The sequence below is a fragment of the Trachinotus anak genome, unplaced genomic scaffold, assembly GCF_046630095.1.
Source record: "Trachinotus anak isolate AG129_WGS33_773 ecotype Australia unplaced genomic scaffold, CSIRO_AGI_Tana_v1 ptg000013l, whole genome shotgun sequence".
In the NCBI taxonomy this organism is placed as follows: Eukaryota; Metazoa; Chordata; class Actinopteri; order Carangiformes; family Carangidae; genus Trachinotus; species Trachinotus anak.
Genome location: NW_027273864.1, coordinates 30,240,027 through 30,258,962, shown reverse-complemented (window position 1 = coordinate 30,258,962; position 18,936 = coordinate 30,240,027). Strand labels below are relative to the sequence as shown.

Below are 18,936 nucleotides of genomic sequence, written 5' to 3'. Positions count from 1 at the left end.
ACTGCCCAAATGAAGCCAATACAAACCCTTCATTTCATTTCATTTATTTATTTAAGCCTTGAAGATCATTGAGGTTTCCGTCATTTGCAATGATGTCAAGATACACAGAAATACAGTCCAAACTCAAAAGACATGTTGATATTCAATATGGGACCTTTAAAAGCTGAAAAAAGAAACAGTTCCGATTACTGCAAAGGTTTTTGCACTGAATTATCTACTAGAAAATACAACTTGAAGATCATGAAAAAGGAGAGTTCAGAGGCCACCTGAAGGAACCAATCACCAAACAGGAATCACCTGGGTATTATCATTAAAACCAACCAACCACAGCAACTCACCTGTAGCTCATCAGACACACAACCACAACAAACAGAGATCCGTGAAACATACTATAGGATATATCAAAATATTAAAGGTCCCTTATAGTCTAAAGGTAGATGTCCATGTGTTTGTGATTATAAAGCAGGTCTAGGTTCTATATTAATACTGTGAAAGTATCAAAGCCTCAGTCCACAGAGAAATGCACACAGCCTGTATTCAGACACTGAGCCTTAAAACCAGCCGTCAGGACTTCTGGAACTTTGTGATGTCACAATAAAGCAGTCACTGCTCTCAGCCATGCCCCAAGCCCCTCCCACCTGGACCCACCATCCAACCTTACAGGGTTTGGTTTCTCTGAGTGTTTACCTGAAATCTGCTATATTTTTTATTGGATCACTCAGAAAACAGTCAACCAATCAGAAGAGAGTCTAGGATCCTCTCTTCTGATTGGCTGGCGTGGTTTTTGGTTCTTAAAACCACAAATATATCTTCTGACGGAGATCAACTCTTCAGAGAAAACACTGGAGAAGTTAAAATAACGGACCTTTAATGTTTCAGAGAACTTGTCCATACCTTCTTCAACCAGTGGAGCAGCTACACACACAGCTCAGGTACTACAACCGTGATGTTGTATTGCAATATTTTTTCCACCCACATTTACAGATATGGAGGGAGATGAAAATCCAGTGAAGCACTGATTTTGTGATGTGCAGGTCAAATGACGTGGACACATCTGATTTTTATTTTCCTATTGTCTGATTTTAAGTGCTAATATGATCTAAGCTACATACATGTGACTGTTGTTTCAACATTCAATATATATGTAGTTCGTACTGATAGTTACATGTAATACAACTGAGAGAAGCAACATGCTCAGCTTTAGTCAGGACTCTGAAACAGCTACTGAGACTTTCGGGGCTTTGACTGATGTTAACACACACAACACATTTATCTTAATTCCAGACAGGTTAGCGTTGCCCTGTCGTTGTAATTGTCATGGAGCAGTTTTCTATAACTTTCACAGATTTAAGACAAACTGGCAGCAGTGACTGTGCTGGAACGCAGCCTCCTGCGTGTGCTCCACATACCTTAAATCTTGTATTACAGGCTTTGAGGGATTAGAGTTTATTATGTTGTCAGGGGGATTTAAGCACATTAAGTCCCACGAGTTGGGAAATTGAACACGAATAGAATAATTTGTGTGTGTGTGTATGTGTAAAATAATCATCCAGACACAGACTCATTTTCTGAAGACAAATTTTTTATTAAGAAATAAAAAAAGTTTTACACCTTTGTAAAACCTGTTCAAACACATATTTTTTTTTAGTTTTTTCTAGCTTACAGGTTGGCCATAGAAATAAAAAATAAAACCTTTCAAATTCTTTTTTAAAAATGTTTTTTTTTCCTTCACCAAGAATTAAAAAACATTTTCCCATGTACATTCTGAAAAAAGGAAGGGCTGGTATTCGGTTTAATGCAGAGGACAGATGGAGGCGCTGTCATTGGAGACCATGCTAAGAATGAGTCTGATGACAGAGAGGATGGGAAGGATGGGCAAGACTCCATTTCCCAGAGGCCTTAGTGCCAAGATCAACATTGTTTAGTAAGTAAGCAAGAAGACACATGATTTCACAGACTTTTGTTTCTTTATCTGAATCTAGAATCAAAGATAAAAAAGGCCAAAAAATTTAATTTAGGACAAAATCTTTATCAATTTTAAAACCAAAGACCGAAGATGATCTTTGCGTTAAGGATGCTGTCGGGAAACGGAGGCCTGGTTTTCTACCTCTGCAACCACACAGAGTGACATCAGTGTGTCAGGGTCACAGCTGTGTGGTTTAATGTTGCATCTTTATCACAGAAACAGACAGATTCCTGCAGATGTGCTGATGAACGTAATGTAGGCAACATGAATGTAAAATCTGTTCCTGTGCAGATGTAGTTCAGGTTTTTAAGCTTCTCTAAGGTCGCAGGGTTCAGTGGAGTCGGGTTCAGATAAGCAGAACGTAGAAACTGCATAAAGGATTTTTAAAAGAAAAGCCCACGTTTGATATGATATAATCTGATTTTTATAGGATTTACTGCTGAGGCCCCGGCTTCCCCAAAAAAGCAGTCGGGAAGGTTTTTTTTTTTTTTGTTCAATCATGAGCAAATTAGAAACACGAGCCTGGTTCGATTTTGCAGATGTGACGTTGTTGATTGAACAGTGAATTTTGGTGGCGGCGAGCTTTCTGGAGAGCTGCCTGATTTTTTAGCAAACGCATCAGCGATGAGACACGTTGGCAGGTGGGCTTAGTGGCAGTGTTACTGAGTTTCATTCCACTCACAGACTCACTACTCGCCATCTGTCACACAAATAAAAAACAGCATTTTGCTAAGAAATTCAGTTTGATGTGACAAAGTTTAGTAATCACTTTATTCTCAGTGCATTTCAAACCACACGATCTTTGATGGAGTAGTGGTTTAGTTTGGTTTAGTTCCACACTGCAGAACGTTTTCATTCAAATGGACCCTGAAGATTCAAATTTTCTTCTTCAACTATTCACAGGCTATCATCATCATCATCATCATCATCATCATCATCATCATCATCATCATCTTCCTTCAAAGGTCACTACCACCTTTTGGAAAAACAGCATGAAAAATAAAAGTATTCTACAAAGTATTGCACGTAACAAATCGTAGCTTCTTTTTTTTTTTTTTTGATTTAAAGTTGTACATGTTACTCCAATGACAGAGGTTCAAATACACTATATTTGGAATACAAAAGGCAAATGTGACAGACACACAATCAAAAACAAAATAAAACAAGAAAACTGCTCAATTCAATAAAACAAGATCAATAAAAATAAAAAAGAAACAAATTTTTTTCTTTTAACCTAAAAAATAAATCTTCAGAAACTTTTACATTCGCCCGCAGGCGACTTTCACATTTCAAACATTCGGCGGTAAAAACTTGTGCATCGCTAATGCTTTCGATTCTCTTGCAAATTCGTTATCTCTGAGAAAACTCGGTTAGCTTAGGTTAACAGAGGGTTTACGTAGGCTAACTGACGGGGAGTGTAAAAAGGCAAAGGGAAATATACACAGAGAGGCAGAATAAACCAATAAATGACTGCATTAGTTTTTAATTCCTGCTCCACGTTTCCCCAGGAGGAAGGATCTCAGCACTTTTCCTTCAGCTGTGAGTTCAGCCTCATTTACACAACTAAACCTATGACTCACAGATGATTCTCCACATTTTGTGCATCTGACAAATCATCAATATGTGCCACCCCGAAATTACAAGAATTTCTTTATTTTAAATAATTTTTTGCCTTTATTTTGACGGCCACAGTGAGAGAGAGACAGGACAGTCAGGGGATGACATGAAGCAAAGGGCCTCGCGTTGGACTCGAACCCGGGCCCCTGCATTTAGGACTGAGCCTTTCATAGATGCATGTGAAGATTCTTTAGGTTTGTTTTCAAAATGCCATAAAAAGGTGATGGAACAGTTTTCTGATGCTGTTGTTCTCGCAGGAAGCAGCTGACAGATCGTTTCCTGCAGTCAGTGTCTGTGCTGAGACCCTTCGAGGGAATCGAGGAGCAGATCTGTACAAAAGTTCAAGAATAAAACAAAGCTTTGTGTCGTATTAAAATGGGAGGTCTGCAATGGGAGCTTAGCTGTACAAAGACGACTTATCATAGGAAAAGTTACTGTATGAAAATAGATGTGTGCTGCTGGATTTGGTTTCACAAATCCCTTTTAATGATATGAACGACTTTATTCTACATGAAGAAATGAAAAACATGATAAAGCTTAGACGAAACATGAAATGAGACCCTGGTCACATGATCGCTTCTGATGTGACGTTTTTTGTTGGTCAGATTTCCTGAAATGCATGAGTACTGTATGACTGTATATCTGATGTGCATGGATGGTTTATTTTAATATGTCTGCTTCTGGGAGAACAGATGCACTTAATGGGTTTGACAGTATTGAGATATTTTTACTACGGAGGCCAACGAGAACCCTGAATAAAAAGATGGCAGTGTTTTCTTCTTTTTTATATTTTTGGCCTCATAATTTGATATGACGTCCAAATTATACAAATAAGGTGCAATAAAAACTCAGTTTGACTCACTCACTGTGTTACTGCCTCAGACTGTGGATGAAACAGGCAGTTAAGGTGTGATTTTCCACTCTGTGGCTGAGAGCTGATCCAACGCTGCCTTTAAATCTCAGCTCTGTCACCCACAGTTAGCAGGCTAATTTTTTTTGGACGCTGGCTTAATGCAGCTATACAGTAGATAAAAGCACTACAGAAAAGGTCCTGAGTGGATGGTCGCTGGTGACACATACTCATGGGAAACCCCTTGTTACACAGACATATTAAAATGAATGGAACAGGTGTGTGTGTCATACCTCAAACATAGTCTGCTTTTAGTTGTTAATGGTTCACATTGTCACTATCATGGCCCCTTGTTATTAAGAATGTAATGTTGTTTTAGTTTTGCATTCGTTAAAAAAAAAAAAAAAAAAAAAAAAAAAAAAACAGCCAGAACTGAAGAAACAGAAGCTGTGTCCAAATTCAGGGGACACTGCATTTGAAGGCTCCTTCAAAAGGGCAGAGAAATGCAAAGGCTCAAACAGGTGGATCCTTCGTGGCCCAACCTATCCCAAGATTCATTGCACGGTGGTGATGAAAGCTAACAACACTGACAGGGAGTCTGAGGATTACACTTGTAAGTGTAAGTGTTGGGTTTCGGCTCAGTTCAACAGCTAACAGCTAACAGTAACTGTTAAAACCAAGGGCCTGAAACAACTCAAGTTTTCGTGACAAACATTTATGTGTTGTCAGGGTTGCTAGGTGAAGGGAAGGGAAGGGTTAAAATAGGCCCGACCATCTCATTTAAGATGTTCGGCCTTGGTCCTTCATAGGCGGCGTCCTCCGAAGGATGCTGCCCCTGAATTGGAACACAGCTAAAGACTACTGATGTATCACAGGGCACATTTTCGCACCGCACCAGTGACTAACAGAGTCTGGATGTAGCTGCTTTCAGCAGCAGCCGTGTCAACCGCCCAGTGATGATGAGGATGTGGGAATTTAATATCCTGCTGCAACACACGAGCGCTCTTTCATTCCTAATTATTTTTAAAATAATGTTTTAGTTACTGTTGCTGTACAACAAACTCATTGTGGTCATCCCACATGACGACTGACACTCAATTCTAAACATCTAGTTGCTTTTCTTGCACAGTCGTGGTTCCTCGTTTGACATGAACCTATCCAGCTCTCAATGAGGTGATACAACACGGCAACCGTGGAAAAAAACCCAGACCAAACTCTGTCAGTCACTGGCTCGGGTTCGTCTGCAGCCAGCTGCCACATTTCACAGTGTCTGGAAAGGAGTTTGTAACTCAGACAAGGCGACGGCCTGACAATCGGCTGATTTGTTGGGAATGTCGACCAACCAATGGTCGCATTGAGTCACTGAGCTGGTGACACGCTGTTTAACCATTGGCTGCGATGCCCTGTCTGGCTGAATTCATCCAAATTAAATACTGTCTCCTGGTATTTACAGAAGAGGAAAAGCTATAAACCCCGACACCTACGAACTTACAGATGGAGCCATTGTAGAATTCCCATTTTTTTTTACTGTACATTGAACTGCTCATTAAATGTCTGACCAACCCCCCCCAAGAGAGAAAATATTTGGGAAAAATCTGTTGCATTGTTTGTTTGTGTGACACTAAAGAAATGCACAATGAGGACGATACTACAATGGCTGCCACTGTAAATGTATGATTTGTATAATAGCTTAGTATTGTCACCAGATGAAAGAAGTGTTCCTTCTTCTATGTAAAACTACAGCAATTATCATCAATAGTGAATACCAATAATAACATTATAGTCTTAATAAAAAAAATCTAAACATTGACAGAGGAAAAACTAATTATAATGTAAATTCCTCTGTGGAAAATAAAATAAATCCAATCCAAAAATCGTAAGCCGAGAGAGCCTAGTGCAGTCACTAATGTACTGTAAACTGGTCTAGGACAGAGAAAGATAGATAGAGAGATAGATATAGATAGACTGATTAGCTACTACTGTACAGTACGCCACAGACAACACAGTCAAGGGTTCAACCTCCACACTTCAAATCCTTTCAGATACCTCCGTCTTTGTGCAGGAGCGGGTTTCCCGCTGCCGTCTCAGTGCTACTTTTCTATTTGACCCATAGTTCAAGGCTATGGAAGATGGGGGCGTTTGTGCTAAGGTGCGTTTAGAAACCAGGATCGTGGTTTGAGAAGGGTAGTCGGCTATGATGGCTGTGTCAATTATCAGATTTTTCTTTTTGTGCCAAATGAGTGACTATTGCTCATGGTTACCAACCCAGCTGGTCTTTGATTATAGGACAAACGAAGGAGAAAGGAGAAGACTTTAGCTTTGGTGGCTCTTGAGTTTTGATTGTTGTTAGAAATGTCCATATTGGATAACTAACACAAACGGGGTGTAATATTTGCCTGATTGGAATTTCTTTGAAATGTAAGTTTGAGTTTGATCCCATTTCTCATTAAAATGTTTCCTATAGAGTGCTGCAGGGATGACATATTTTTGATGACAGTTAGCATAAGGCTATGCTACACCAGGAACCCATGAAGATCCCTCAGATTAAATTCAGCAAAAAAAAAAAATGCTAATGGTGAACAAACTCGCTGGTGTTTGCAAAGTTACATTGATAACATTATAATAAAACAAATACTGCAGACTTTCTACTTCAATTTGGCAATTGATACTTTTATGAAAGCAAGTGTGGGTTGCTAGCTAGCTAGTTATAAAGTCAACAGAGCCTCATTTAGACACTTGGTAGCAACTGGCCTTTAACAGATGTAAAAGCTTAAGAAATCAGGACTGGGGGATTTACTGATGCATCTTAATTGTAGAATAAATGTCTTGAGCTTGGGTTAAACACAGCTCTTATTTCAGTCATGTAACCAAAAACACATTCTAAAAACCACAGACGTCAGGATGAGGGAACAGAAAGTGTTAAAATGCAACTCATTTCCGGGGACTCATTCCTGCAGCACGCTATTGCAGCTGAAACAGCAACAAGATGCCTTTTACAATTTCTGATCACTGAGAGTGGATCTCAAATTGTGACATGGGTAAAAAACACTGGCAGTGCCTTGACCTTTCGCCTCGTCTCAGCTGGGCTTCAACTGAACAGAATAAGCCAAAGCTGAACCCTGTGGCACAGGCCCTCGGATAAGTGCAGCCTTTTCATAGTATCACAGTCAGTATTTGGTGCTTTATGATCAGCGTAGGTAATCTTTTTCATTTCGTGGCTACAAAAGGCAGTTTTGATTCAAAGACTCAATAAGCACTTTCTTCCTCTTTTAGAACAGCAGCTTGTTTTTTGCAGAAGCAGCTGCTGGAACAAACCAGCGTCTGACCAGAGGCTGGTGCTGGTGCCACTCTGCCTTTAAGCAAGACAATAGTGGGACGTGTGCAGTCACATGAATATTAAAAATAAAATAAAAAAAAAAAAACAGCTTGTGAGTATTTCAGAAATAGATTTGAAATGTGATTGCTACCCTCTTAAGAAAACCACCAACAGCAAACTACTTCCAAAGTACTCCTAAAAGATTTGAAACGGGAACTTTTTTTTTTTTTTCCTAAAACCCTTATCAGTCCACCAGACAGACAGAGAGACAGATTGACAGAAAGCTAGCTAGCTTCAGAAGCGTTTAGAGGACAGGAGAGGAGAGGAGAGCGATCTCATGGAGAGCCTCCACCTCATTCCTTTACATCATGGTCTCTACGATGGTGTGGGTGGGGGCCTTCATCATTAGGCCCTTGTTCCCATTGGGGTCTAGCGGGTAGGAGAGCTCCTTGGGGCCACGGTGGTCTGCGGGACGGGAGCTGGCCCCGCCACGAACTGGGGCGGCCACCGCCTTAATCCTCTGCAGGAAGGAAGGAAGAAGAGGGGAGAAGAGAGGGGGAAAGAGGAAAGGAAAGAGAGGTGGTGAGTGACAGAAGTATTAATCTTTACCCAGACTTAAAAACAAAACCAAATTATAGCTGGAAGTGGCAATCTGTGGGTCCTAATCCCTTTACGCTCAACAGAGAAGTAGCTAAACTTTTGCATAGTTAAGGTGTCAATTTTTGTGTCTCTGGCTCGTTCCAGCTCACTGCAAATTGAGCAAACACTAAAGATGGCAGATATTGATGAGTAGGCTACGCCCACTTCCATTAATCAGTCCAAGTTTAATGTTTCTAGCTCATTCCAGCTCCAGGGAATTTGAGCAAATCTGGCAGAAAAATAATCATAAATCTGAGCAAAAACAACAGGGTTCCACTCCTACAAGGTTAGAACTGTAATAATGTTATAGCTAAAATACGGCTGCACCACCCACCTCAATGAGCGGCCCATCAGACTGAATGATCTTGATGACAACCACCATGGGGATGCAGATCATGGAGGCCAAGGCCAGAGTCCAACCTATTCCGACAGCCCAGTCAGGATACATGTAGACCTTGTTGTACGTCAGTGGCTTGTACTTGACCAAGGAGAAAATGAAGCAGCCCTGTGGAGGAACAAAGAACAAATACTTTAGTACAAGTTCCCCACAGCCTTTAAAGAGATAATGCCACATCTTGGACACGTTTGTCGCCCAGTTATCAAAAATCAAAATTTAATTTGCATCTAATTTACTTGTGGTAAAGAGAAGAAACATTTTGGTAAAGCAGTTGAGTGCAAAAAGACTTGACATGTCCCTTTAAAATAAGAGCAATGAAGCAAAGATGAAAGATCTTGATGACACGAGTTTCGGGAAGCAGAAGAGTTGTTGCAAAAAAAGAGGAAGAAGAATTGTCTGTAGACTGAAGTGAACACATGATCACAGTTTGCTTCATATGTGCAATAAAAAAAGCCTCACCATGCACAGTAAAGGAGTGATAACAGACCAGCTCCACTTCATCCAGGGATTTGGTCTGTAGCCAATCATGTCCTCAATTGCATCGTAGAAATTATCAACGCCTGCAAAGACAGCAAAGCATTTTTGTATCAGTGCATGAGGAATACTTATTCTACAGCAGTTAATAGTCGAGGTTAGATCATCTGTGAAGCACCTCTCTCTCTCTCTCACACACACACACACACACACACACACACAGGTAATTGTAAGTGCTACACAGAGCGTAGAAAATCTTTTAAAACATTTCAAAGACACAGAGGGATGGTACTCACCATATACCCAGGCAACAGCTATACATTCAAAGAATGCCACCCACAGAAGGCACACACCGCTTGCTGCATAGTAATCAAACAGCTGGAAAACATACATGCCACCCTGCAGAGAGACAGACAGAGAGAGACAGACAGGTTTAAAAAATCACAGTATATTTCAGTTTTCCGTTTAAAGGTCCCATATTATATCAAACCATTCATCCTTCTGTTTTCTGATTATAAAGCAGGTCTAGGTTCAATATTAATACTGTTAAAGTATCAAAGCCTGAGTCCACAGAATTTCTGTATTCAGAAACTGAGCCTTACAACGAGCCCTACATACCTAATTCTCTGACGATCATAAGATCGTTAAAAACAGAGTGTGTGGGTGCAGAGACGTGTTACGACTGAACACGACCAAATGTGAGCAACAGATGTGTCCACGTGTGTGTGCACACACATGCCTCTGTGTGCTCACGTGTGCGTGTGCGTGTGTGTGTGTGTGTGTGTGTGTCCATGTCCGGTGTGAAAACTGTTTTAACAATCATGGGAATCCTAAACTTGAACCAGGCCACCGCAGCCATAAAAAGATGTCGTCATGGGAACGACAGAGGGAGGGAGGCGGGGAAGAAAATAGAATGACAGTGAGAGGTCCCATATTGTCTGAAATGAAATGTCCATGTCATTTATTTATTATAAAGCAGTTACCTGAAATCTGCTATATTTTTATTATATCACTCCGAAAACAGTCAACCAGTCAGAGAAGGGGCTCAGGGGCTTCTCCTCTGATTGGCTTACCAACCTGTTGTTGGTACCAGAGCTCCAGAGAATGAAGGAATGGGAAGGAAAGGAGTCAGGAATGATGGGAAACATTGGAAAACAGAGCAGAGACAGAAATAGAAGAGGAGGAGGAGGGAGAGAGGAAGATTTGGAAAAGTTAAGTCAGTTGTACTGTATCTATTAATACTGGAGGAGGGAGGGAAGTTCTCATGACTTGACAGTATAAATAGCCCACTGTCATCTCCCCAGGGGCCGACACTAATAGCTGTCGGAACACTGTTGTTTCTGGTGTATGGAGCCAGAAATGAGGCCTGCAGCCACACAATTATCAGTAGATTATGTTTATTCTGAATAAATACTAAAACTATTAGTATTTTCTATATGTTCTGGTCATGATTACCAGCACTGTCCTTTACATTTCCTTTTGTCATGGTGTTGTTACCTTGGTAACCATGGTGAGTCCAAGCACGTAGCTGATGCAGCAGATGATAGCGATGAAGACCTCTCTGCGGTAACCCTTCCTTAGGAAGGACGGATACAGATCCACCAGTGATGTGATCTGCCCTTCCACCTCTACAAACTGCAGGAAGACACACACACACATCAGTGTGTAGCTCAGTGACTTCTATCGACTGTGTTCAGATGTTTTAAAGAAGCAGAAATAAATTATACTACCATAGAAGTAACAAAAATAATGTCAACTGTATCCACTGCAGACAAAAAACTACTGAAATCACACTAGAAATTGATTTATTTTAATGTTTTATATTTTGTTGGTTGTATGTATGTTTCTTTTTCATAGCTAATACAGGAAACCTACATCTAAAAATGTGCTGCCATGTTGGCAATGTCTTTGCTTAAAAAGTCAGATGCACAGAAACGTACATAAGTCTAAAAAATAAAATATGCTACATGAGCGGTTCCCAACCTGTGGCCCGGGACCCACTGGTGGGCTGCAAGGGTATTGCAAGTGGGCTGAGAAATCATTTGCAGAACTGTGGTCCACCCACATTTTTTAGATTTTCAGTTGGGCCATGAGTTGGAAAAGGTTGGGAACCGCTGTGCTGCAGGAATCTTTTTGAACACTGTTAGAGCTGTGGTGTTTTCATCCCTCCCTTCATGTCCTCAACCATGTGTCCACGTGTGACAGTGTGTGCGAGAGCTAACCTGACTGTCGAGGCCAAGCAGCAGCAGCATGATGAAAAAGAGAATTGCCCAGAGTGTAGGAAAAGGCATCATGGATACAGCCTTGGGGTAGGCAATGAACGCCAGGCCAGGACCTGCAGAGGAGTGGGGAGGGGGGGTAAGAGCAGAGAGAGGGGTGGTGGGGGGAGGCGACATTAGTATCATATGATGAGCTCATCTGATCTGCATCCCTGTGGGAAGAAAAGGCCCCGAACAATGGAGACGCAGAACCAGATCTGAATGCACGTCATGGCAAACCTCGGCTACAACACTCCTAACAGATGCGTGTGTGTTCGTGTTCGTGTGTGTGTGTGTGTGTGTGTGTGTGTGTGTGTGTGTGTGTGTGTGTGTGTGTGTGTGTGTGTGTGTGTGTGTGTGTGTGTGTGTGTGTGTTATCAAGACAAATGTATTAAGTACATCTGACCTGACACATCTTTGCTTACCTGTTACCTCTTTTTTCAACACATATTACTTATGACACTACAGACTTGATGTACTGAAGGCATTACACCATTTCATACCATTTAACATGTAACAACGAGAACACAACATTATAATAAAGTAAAACACAACATAACAAGCAAACCAAACGATAATAAAGAACATGTTGAATATAATGTGTGTGTCATTTTTTGTGAGAACAGTGTAACTGCTACTTCTCTGAGGAAGTCACGAGACAGAGAGAGAGAGAGCGTGTTATAAATGGCTGTGTGTACAGAATGTAGTGGATTGTAATTAGTGCATGAGTTTCTGTGTTACCAATGGCAACCAAAGTAAACAATGCAGCAATTATACGAAATATTTAATCTGATAATGCCTGATTCACTCTGCCAGGCAGCTGAGAGCCTTTAAACATGGAGACAATCAGCTGCTGGAGAAGGTGAATCAAGTGCATCTTGGTTTCTCAGATAATTCAAGTTCATCAACACAAACTTCACTCGAGCCATTTTGCATTCCCATCTGAATCAAGCCCGATCCTTTCTTTGAGGAATGCAAAATGACCGTTTCAAAACAGCAGCAGATGTAAACTGTGATGTGAGATATTTTTGGAGGTCTAATTTCCCATTGATGCTACATTGTGAATTGTAACAGAGAAGTGAAGAAACAAGGAAGCAGCCATGACAGTGAAACAGCATTGCCGCTGATAGCAAGATATGTAAATATGTTCAGTTTTTGTTGTGAATTATGACAGGGCATCCAACCAAACACCACGTTGACTCCAAAAATAGTACCAACTTCCATCCCCTGAGAGGGGAAACGCTAGTAGAACATTAATCAGATCTACATTGTATTAACTCATGGAGTAGGACCCACATCAGACAGCGGGTCATTACTTGACTGTGCTGAAGATTTTAAAACTTCACTTTTCATATTGTACATTCTTGAGTCAACAGAGGCCACATAGTGCTGTGAAATCCACATTGTATCCTGTGTAATCAGTCAGCATATTCTCTCATGCAGATAACATTCATTCTTCTGTCAGATACATCAGGATCAAGCAGTCGCAGTTAAGGCGGACTCACTTGTGATGTTCCTAAACCTTTGATAACTTGCTTACCTGGCAGGGATTGGTGATCAAGCCTGAGCCTGAGGATGAACACTCATTGTATCTCTGCCATATTCTGTCTACTTGACCTGCTCTGTTTTTTAACTCACACACATATTCTCTGGCTGGAAAATTACCTCTTTATTAGTAACTGAGCTGCATGTTGCCCATGTGCCAGCAGGGGATCCAGCAGTGCCAGGCTCAGTCTAGTTCCAACTAACACACCAACTGATCTGCACTTCTATTCTTTGGCAACCTGTTGCGCATCAACCCATTCGCCAAATACAACATTGACATTGGGCAATTCTGCAAACTCCACCATTAAAGGTCCCATATAAAGTGAGATTTCCATTCCACCTTTAATTTGGCATTGGAGACTACAGAACTGTCCAATATTCATATCGACTGGGCTGGCAATATTGACAGCAGTTGAACTTAGCTTAGCTCTAAGCTAAATTTGCTTTCGTCAGAATGGTTGATTTATCTGGGTTTCACTAAAGCAATTAACAATGACAATATCTGCACTCTGTTATTAGCATAATTACAAGTTTCAAGTTTGTGTCTCATTTGTTGTCCAACAAGATGCCTGATGTTTTAAGCAAGTAAGTGAAGGATAAATAATATCACAGAAAAGAAGGGGATCAAACCAACCAAATGGGCTCCAAAGGAAGTTCTAGAAACATTGGTTGTCTGTGTTGGCTTGTTAACACTTTTTTGAGTGTAACTTGTATTTCTTAAGACTAAATAATTTCTTTATCTTCTTTGGGATTTGAGAAACAAGGCCCCAGCAATCTTGTATACTTTAAATATACTGCAGGTCCATGCAAAAGATGATGGCACTTATGGCTTTTTCTTTCCTTCCTCTCGTCAAATGTTCCGGAGTTCATGTTTTCCATAGATTTTTGTGGTTTTGTTACTATATTTGACTGTGGATGCCAACAGACATTGCAAAAATATACAGTTGCTAGTTCTACATGCTAGAATAAAAAAAACAAAAAACAAAAAAGAAAACACTGCACAGAAACAACTATTAACACCATAAGCCAACATGTCACTCAGATAGACAGGTCACAACAATGGTCACATCAGCTCATCTCGTGTGGAGAGCGAACACCTCAAAACCAAATCTCTGATAGCATGTTTAAGCTAGCACACTGGCACAAGATACACTGTATGTCGTCACACCTGCTGTACTTCTAAGTGTAGTTTTTTTTTTTGCAACTCTTAATGTTTCTGTAAAAATAATTTTTTCAAAATCTCTTGTTTTGCCCTAATCCATCCACCTAGCTGATCTTGGGTGATACGCTAACAGACCGACCAAATGATTTCATGTTCTCTCACATTCTGCTTTTGTCAAAGAGTGTTTGATTGCGGAAACTTCCATATTCCGATGCCGTCATTTGATTGATCAGGAAATCCATTTAATTCCAAATTACAATTCAATTCGAAATTAAACGTATTGGCTAATTCTCTTTTGGGTTTCGTTGCTGTTTTTCTTTATATTTACTGTTTTTAATTTGTTAACCAGGAAGCAGCGCCCACCATCACTGCCGCCTTTACAGAACCCTCGTACCTGACTCTGCCACATCAGCAATGTCCACCCCTTGCTCTTGTGCCATGAAGCCCAGGACGGAAAATATTGCGAAGCCAGACACAAAACTGGTACCACTGTTGAGGGCTCCCAGCAGCAAACAGTCCCTATGTCACACATATGTCATGAGGAGGATTTGTTAATGAACACACAAGGATCCCTTCACCCCCCTCTCTCCCCTACTGCTAACCCCCTCACTGAAACTGGCGCCTCACCTGTAGCAGTTGTATTTGTACTTGTTGTAGCTCCCCAAGGACGTCATGGCGCCCAAACAGATGGCATAGGAGAAGAAGATCTGGGTGCCGGCGTCAATCCACACCTGTGAAGTAGGGGGAGAGAGTGGGGACAGAAAGGCTGAGGCCTGCTGATGATGGGAACTGTCACTGTAATGTGAAGAGAAGCTGTGGGGACTTTAAGTTGCGGGTAAAATCAATATGAACTTGCGGAAGTTAGGAGGCACAGAAGTCTCGCAGAATTTAGCTAGTAAAAGTTTGGATTGCAAAACCACCAGACAGACATCTAAACGGTTGCCTGCTCAGTTTCTGACTTATCTTAAAACCTAGAAATTCCCAATTTTGCTTCTTATCACCATAAAGCTCATCAGTTGCAACCATAACAAAATGTTTGCCTAAATTTATGACACCAGTTGCAAATACTATAGCCATGTCCAAATTCAGGGGGAACATCCTTCAGAGGCTGCATTTGAAGAAAGATTGTGTCACAGCAGCGCAACCAGGCTGTCCCATTTCAAAAGCTCCTTCAAATGCAGCCTTCTTTTACTGGGCAACGAAGGATCCAGCTGTGTTGGACCCTTCATCCAAGAGGGGCGTATCTAATTTCATTATTCAGCTGCAAAACATAAGATCTAGTGCAGTAATTCTGTTGTGGCTAAACTACACCTGAAGTCACTGAATGTACTGTCTCTCAAAGTGGCATTGTTCAATTAGATATTGGAATAGGTGTCTTAACGGATGTTTTGTGCGCGACCAGACAGATTAGAGTTGTCTAATAGTGAGCAGTATGCATAGTGATGGTTGGCTGGACTAGCACCTACCTCTGGATCCTTCAGGCGAGCGAGGTCAGGGTACAGGTAGAACATGATACCCTGTGAAGCACCTGGCAGTGTCACACCACGAATCAACAGCACAATGAGCATGACAAAAGGGAATGTGGCTGTGATGTAGACCACCTGAGGGCGATCACAGATACAGAAAAGCAAGGTCACACATTATGGAAACAATCTTAATACTGTAGTTTCTATTATTCTACTAAGACAGTGTGTTAGTTTATAAAGCTTGAGTATTAAAAACGGTCTGGACAAGGATTTGAATTTGTTATTTGGCCAACTAGCTGCCTTTGGGTTCATTACAGATAATTGTGCTTGATAAATGTGTGAACTCTAGACATTATTTTTGGATTTGGACAAGAACAGGCCACAGGCAGCCCCTAAATCAATAGCAGTGTATCAGTATCTGTTATTTGGAAAGCAGTGACCACACTTGGCCTTGTAGGAGTCTTTATTACTAGGAAGCAACCACAGGGCATAAATCAGGCCAGACCAATCAATAAAGAGTGTTAAGGCTATAAAAAGAGTCGTCTGGGATTGATTGCGCTGCCTCTGGCCTCATGGCAAATTGTTGTTGTTGTTGCTGTAGCAGCAATGAGCAAGGTCTGAAATGTTCCCTTTATGAATCTGCCTAAAATCCATCGTGAAATACTGTACAAAAGGTGCAAAGAAAACCCTGTTAAAATGAGACATACAAATACTGCAATTCAGTACTGTAGCCCTCAAATCATCAGCTATTTATTTCAAATTTAGATGCTTAACCATAAAAACCATTAGCAATGATCTGTCCCAATTATGGAAGTGGCTGTGCTTTATTACACTGTAGCAAAAGAACCGTCCAAAAAGATGAATTTTAGAAAACCCTCAGATTATCTGGAATATAGATATAATATAGTCAAACAGGGGCAATGGCCATTTTTAAAAAATAAAAACTGGCTGATATCCAATATGAACAAATAGAAAGATCGGCACCGATGTTTACAAGACATTGTACTACAAAAATGCAAAAGACGTGTTCTGGATAATTTAGAGACAATTTATGTTCTGTGTGAAATGTTCTGTTTAGTGTAAATCTTGGCTCTAATTCTTTAACCACATTTATGGATTCCTTAAGGCCAACTAGCTTTTCTTTCTTATCCTCCCTCATCAAAGACACGCATAAATGTGGCTTAGGTGTTTAATTGAAAACAATCTGATTCATGTCTTTTTTTTTTTTTCTTTTTTTTTCTTTTTTTTTTAACTCTATTGGCCTCAGAATTCTGTATTTTCAGGCTCTACTTCTAGTACACTTGCTAACAGCTCATTGTTGTTCATGAACTACTTAGCTAGTTAGCTTTTTTGATATTTCAACACCATAAATTATTTATTCATGCTAATCTTACAGATTACATTATGACAGTCACAACAAGTTTGAAAACTCTGTATTGGTATGGCTCTACTTAATAGCACACTTGCTAACAGCTTATTGTTCTTCAGATAACGGTAAGTTAGTTAGCCTAGCTTATTTTGGAAGTTCAAATGAACTACTTAGCTAGTTAGCTTTTTGATGTTTCAACAACATTAATGTTTTTAATCATGCTAACATTACAGAGAGTATGTTGTGACAGTCACGACAAGTTTGAAAATACTGCTGCGCACAGTTGAAACCACTTGACAATCATGACAACAATGAAATGAAAGTTGTCTATCCGCAGTAAACTACTGTATATTTTTAACATAATCACATTTCCCAGTTTGTACAGAGGCCTGAAGTTTCTAAACATTTTCTTATTCACAGGAAACAAAGTTAGTGAGCTACTGTATGACTTCTATACATCATTAAAGTCTGGCTAACTCCCTGGAGGTCGTAAACACTTATTAGTTTGAGGAAATAATGCTGGGAGGCATAAATCTTTGGGAGGATCCACAACAGCAAAGTGGAACCAGATGCTGCCCTGACAATAGAGAGCCACAGAGGGCAAAATTCAATTCTGCACACAAATCCAGTCTTACACAAATAATGACCTCAGAACCTTTAAAATAATGGTGGAATAAATTGTGCACATTTTTTTTCAATCTTGGTGAATGTAATTATTCCTAAACAGAAAATAAGGGATTTATGCATTTGCAACTTCTCCAGCCTCCCACGTCCTTGAAAAAAACAAATTTGTACTTTGCTGCACTCAGCTTGAACACTGTACTTTATTGTTCTCTTGTTCAGACCACAGAGAAAAAAAAATCATATGAGCATCACTCTGTCATGGTTTTCTGGATCATCATGATACAGTGATGATAAAAGCAGACAAGCCAGTTCTTGTACTTTTTTCAAGTTCAGCAAGTTCAAGAGGAACACAATCTTATCCTGGAACAACAGCACAACACACAACCAATAATACAAAACAATAGGATAGTACACAATAGAGGACACACAGATTTACCTTGCCAGTGGACTTGACTCCCTTCCAGATGCAGAAGAAGCAGATGACCCAGACGAGCAGTAAACAAACAGCCAGGTCCCATTTCACAGGGCCGATGTCCTCTATACCACTGGAGATACCCAGCACATTATGTCTGCAACAGAAAGGGAAAGAGCTCCTTAAGCAAATGTCTTTTACATACACAAATTTACCTGCGCAGCTTATTCAGAGCACTTCAGCTTCCTCCTGTGTCTTTAGGACAATTCAAAAAGTTGTCACACATCATTTTCACATGTAAAACAACATGAAAATGATGCGTGATAGTGGAGGTGAGCAGCATGTGTGTGTGTGTGTGCTCTTATGTAACTCACTCCCAGAACTCGGTGACGGGGGAGGTGAAGTTGGAGGCGTTGGCAGCCACCCAAAAGGTTTTGTTCTTGCGGTAGGTGTCCTCGATGCAGTGACCAGTGTTCCAGGGCTGATTGCACTTGGCCCAGGGCAGCTCCGGCTGAAAACACTGGAACGCAAAAGAAGAAGAGATTATATTAGAGTACTTAACTTCTGAGCATGTCTACTTCAGACAGGCTGGCAGGTGACCTCGTAGCTGCGGTCAACAGTTTCATCAGTGTTCAAAATCATAGACTAATGAGTGAAAACCAAAGACACTTGGCACTTCCTCCCAGCAACTAATACGTTTTATCATTTTTGCACTAAGCTTAGCTCAGACCTGGCCTAGACCTGCTTTAAATGAAAAGAGATCAATTCTGTTATGATTCAGCTTGACTTAGCAGTTGAGTTGTCCATGAGAAAACCTTCAAAACCTTCTGCCCTTCTGTAA

At 40.6% G+C, this 18,936-nt stretch overlaps 1 protein-coding gene across 2 annotated transcripts in view; it reads right to left on the bottom strand.

Annotated features, from left to right (window-relative positions):
- Positions 1-1,561: 1,561 nt before the first annotated feature.
- The window catches only part of LOC139630743 (sodium- and chloride-dependent taurine transporter-like), a 33,899-nt gene continuing 16,524 nt past the window's right edge, over positions 1,562-18,936 (bottom strand). For both annotated transcript variants that reach the window (XM_071494426.1, XM_071494428.1), the window contains exons 5-15: positions 18,470-18,615; positions 18,120-18,252; positions 15,691-15,825; positions 14,852-14,955; positions 14,619-14,743; positions 11,482-11,594; positions 10,757-10,894; positions 9,556-9,658; positions 9,245-9,345; positions 8,723-8,893; positions 1,562-8,269 (exon numbers count right to left, since the gene is read on the bottom strand). In XM_071494426.1, coding sequence (XP_071350527.1) covers positions 8,111-8,269; positions 8,723-8,893; positions 9,245-9,345; positions 9,556-9,658; positions 10,757-10,894; positions 11,482-11,594; positions 14,619-14,743; positions 14,852-14,955; positions 15,691-15,825; positions 18,120-18,252; positions 18,470-18,615 — 1,428 coding nt within the window. In that variant the 3' untranslated portion in view covers positions 1,562-8,110. The remainder of the gene's footprint in view (positions 8,270-8,722; positions 8,894-9,244; positions 9,346-9,555; positions 9,659-10,756; positions 10,895-11,481; positions 11,595-14,618; positions 14,744-14,851; positions 14,956-15,690; positions 15,826-18,119; positions 18,253-18,469; positions 18,616-18,936) is intronic.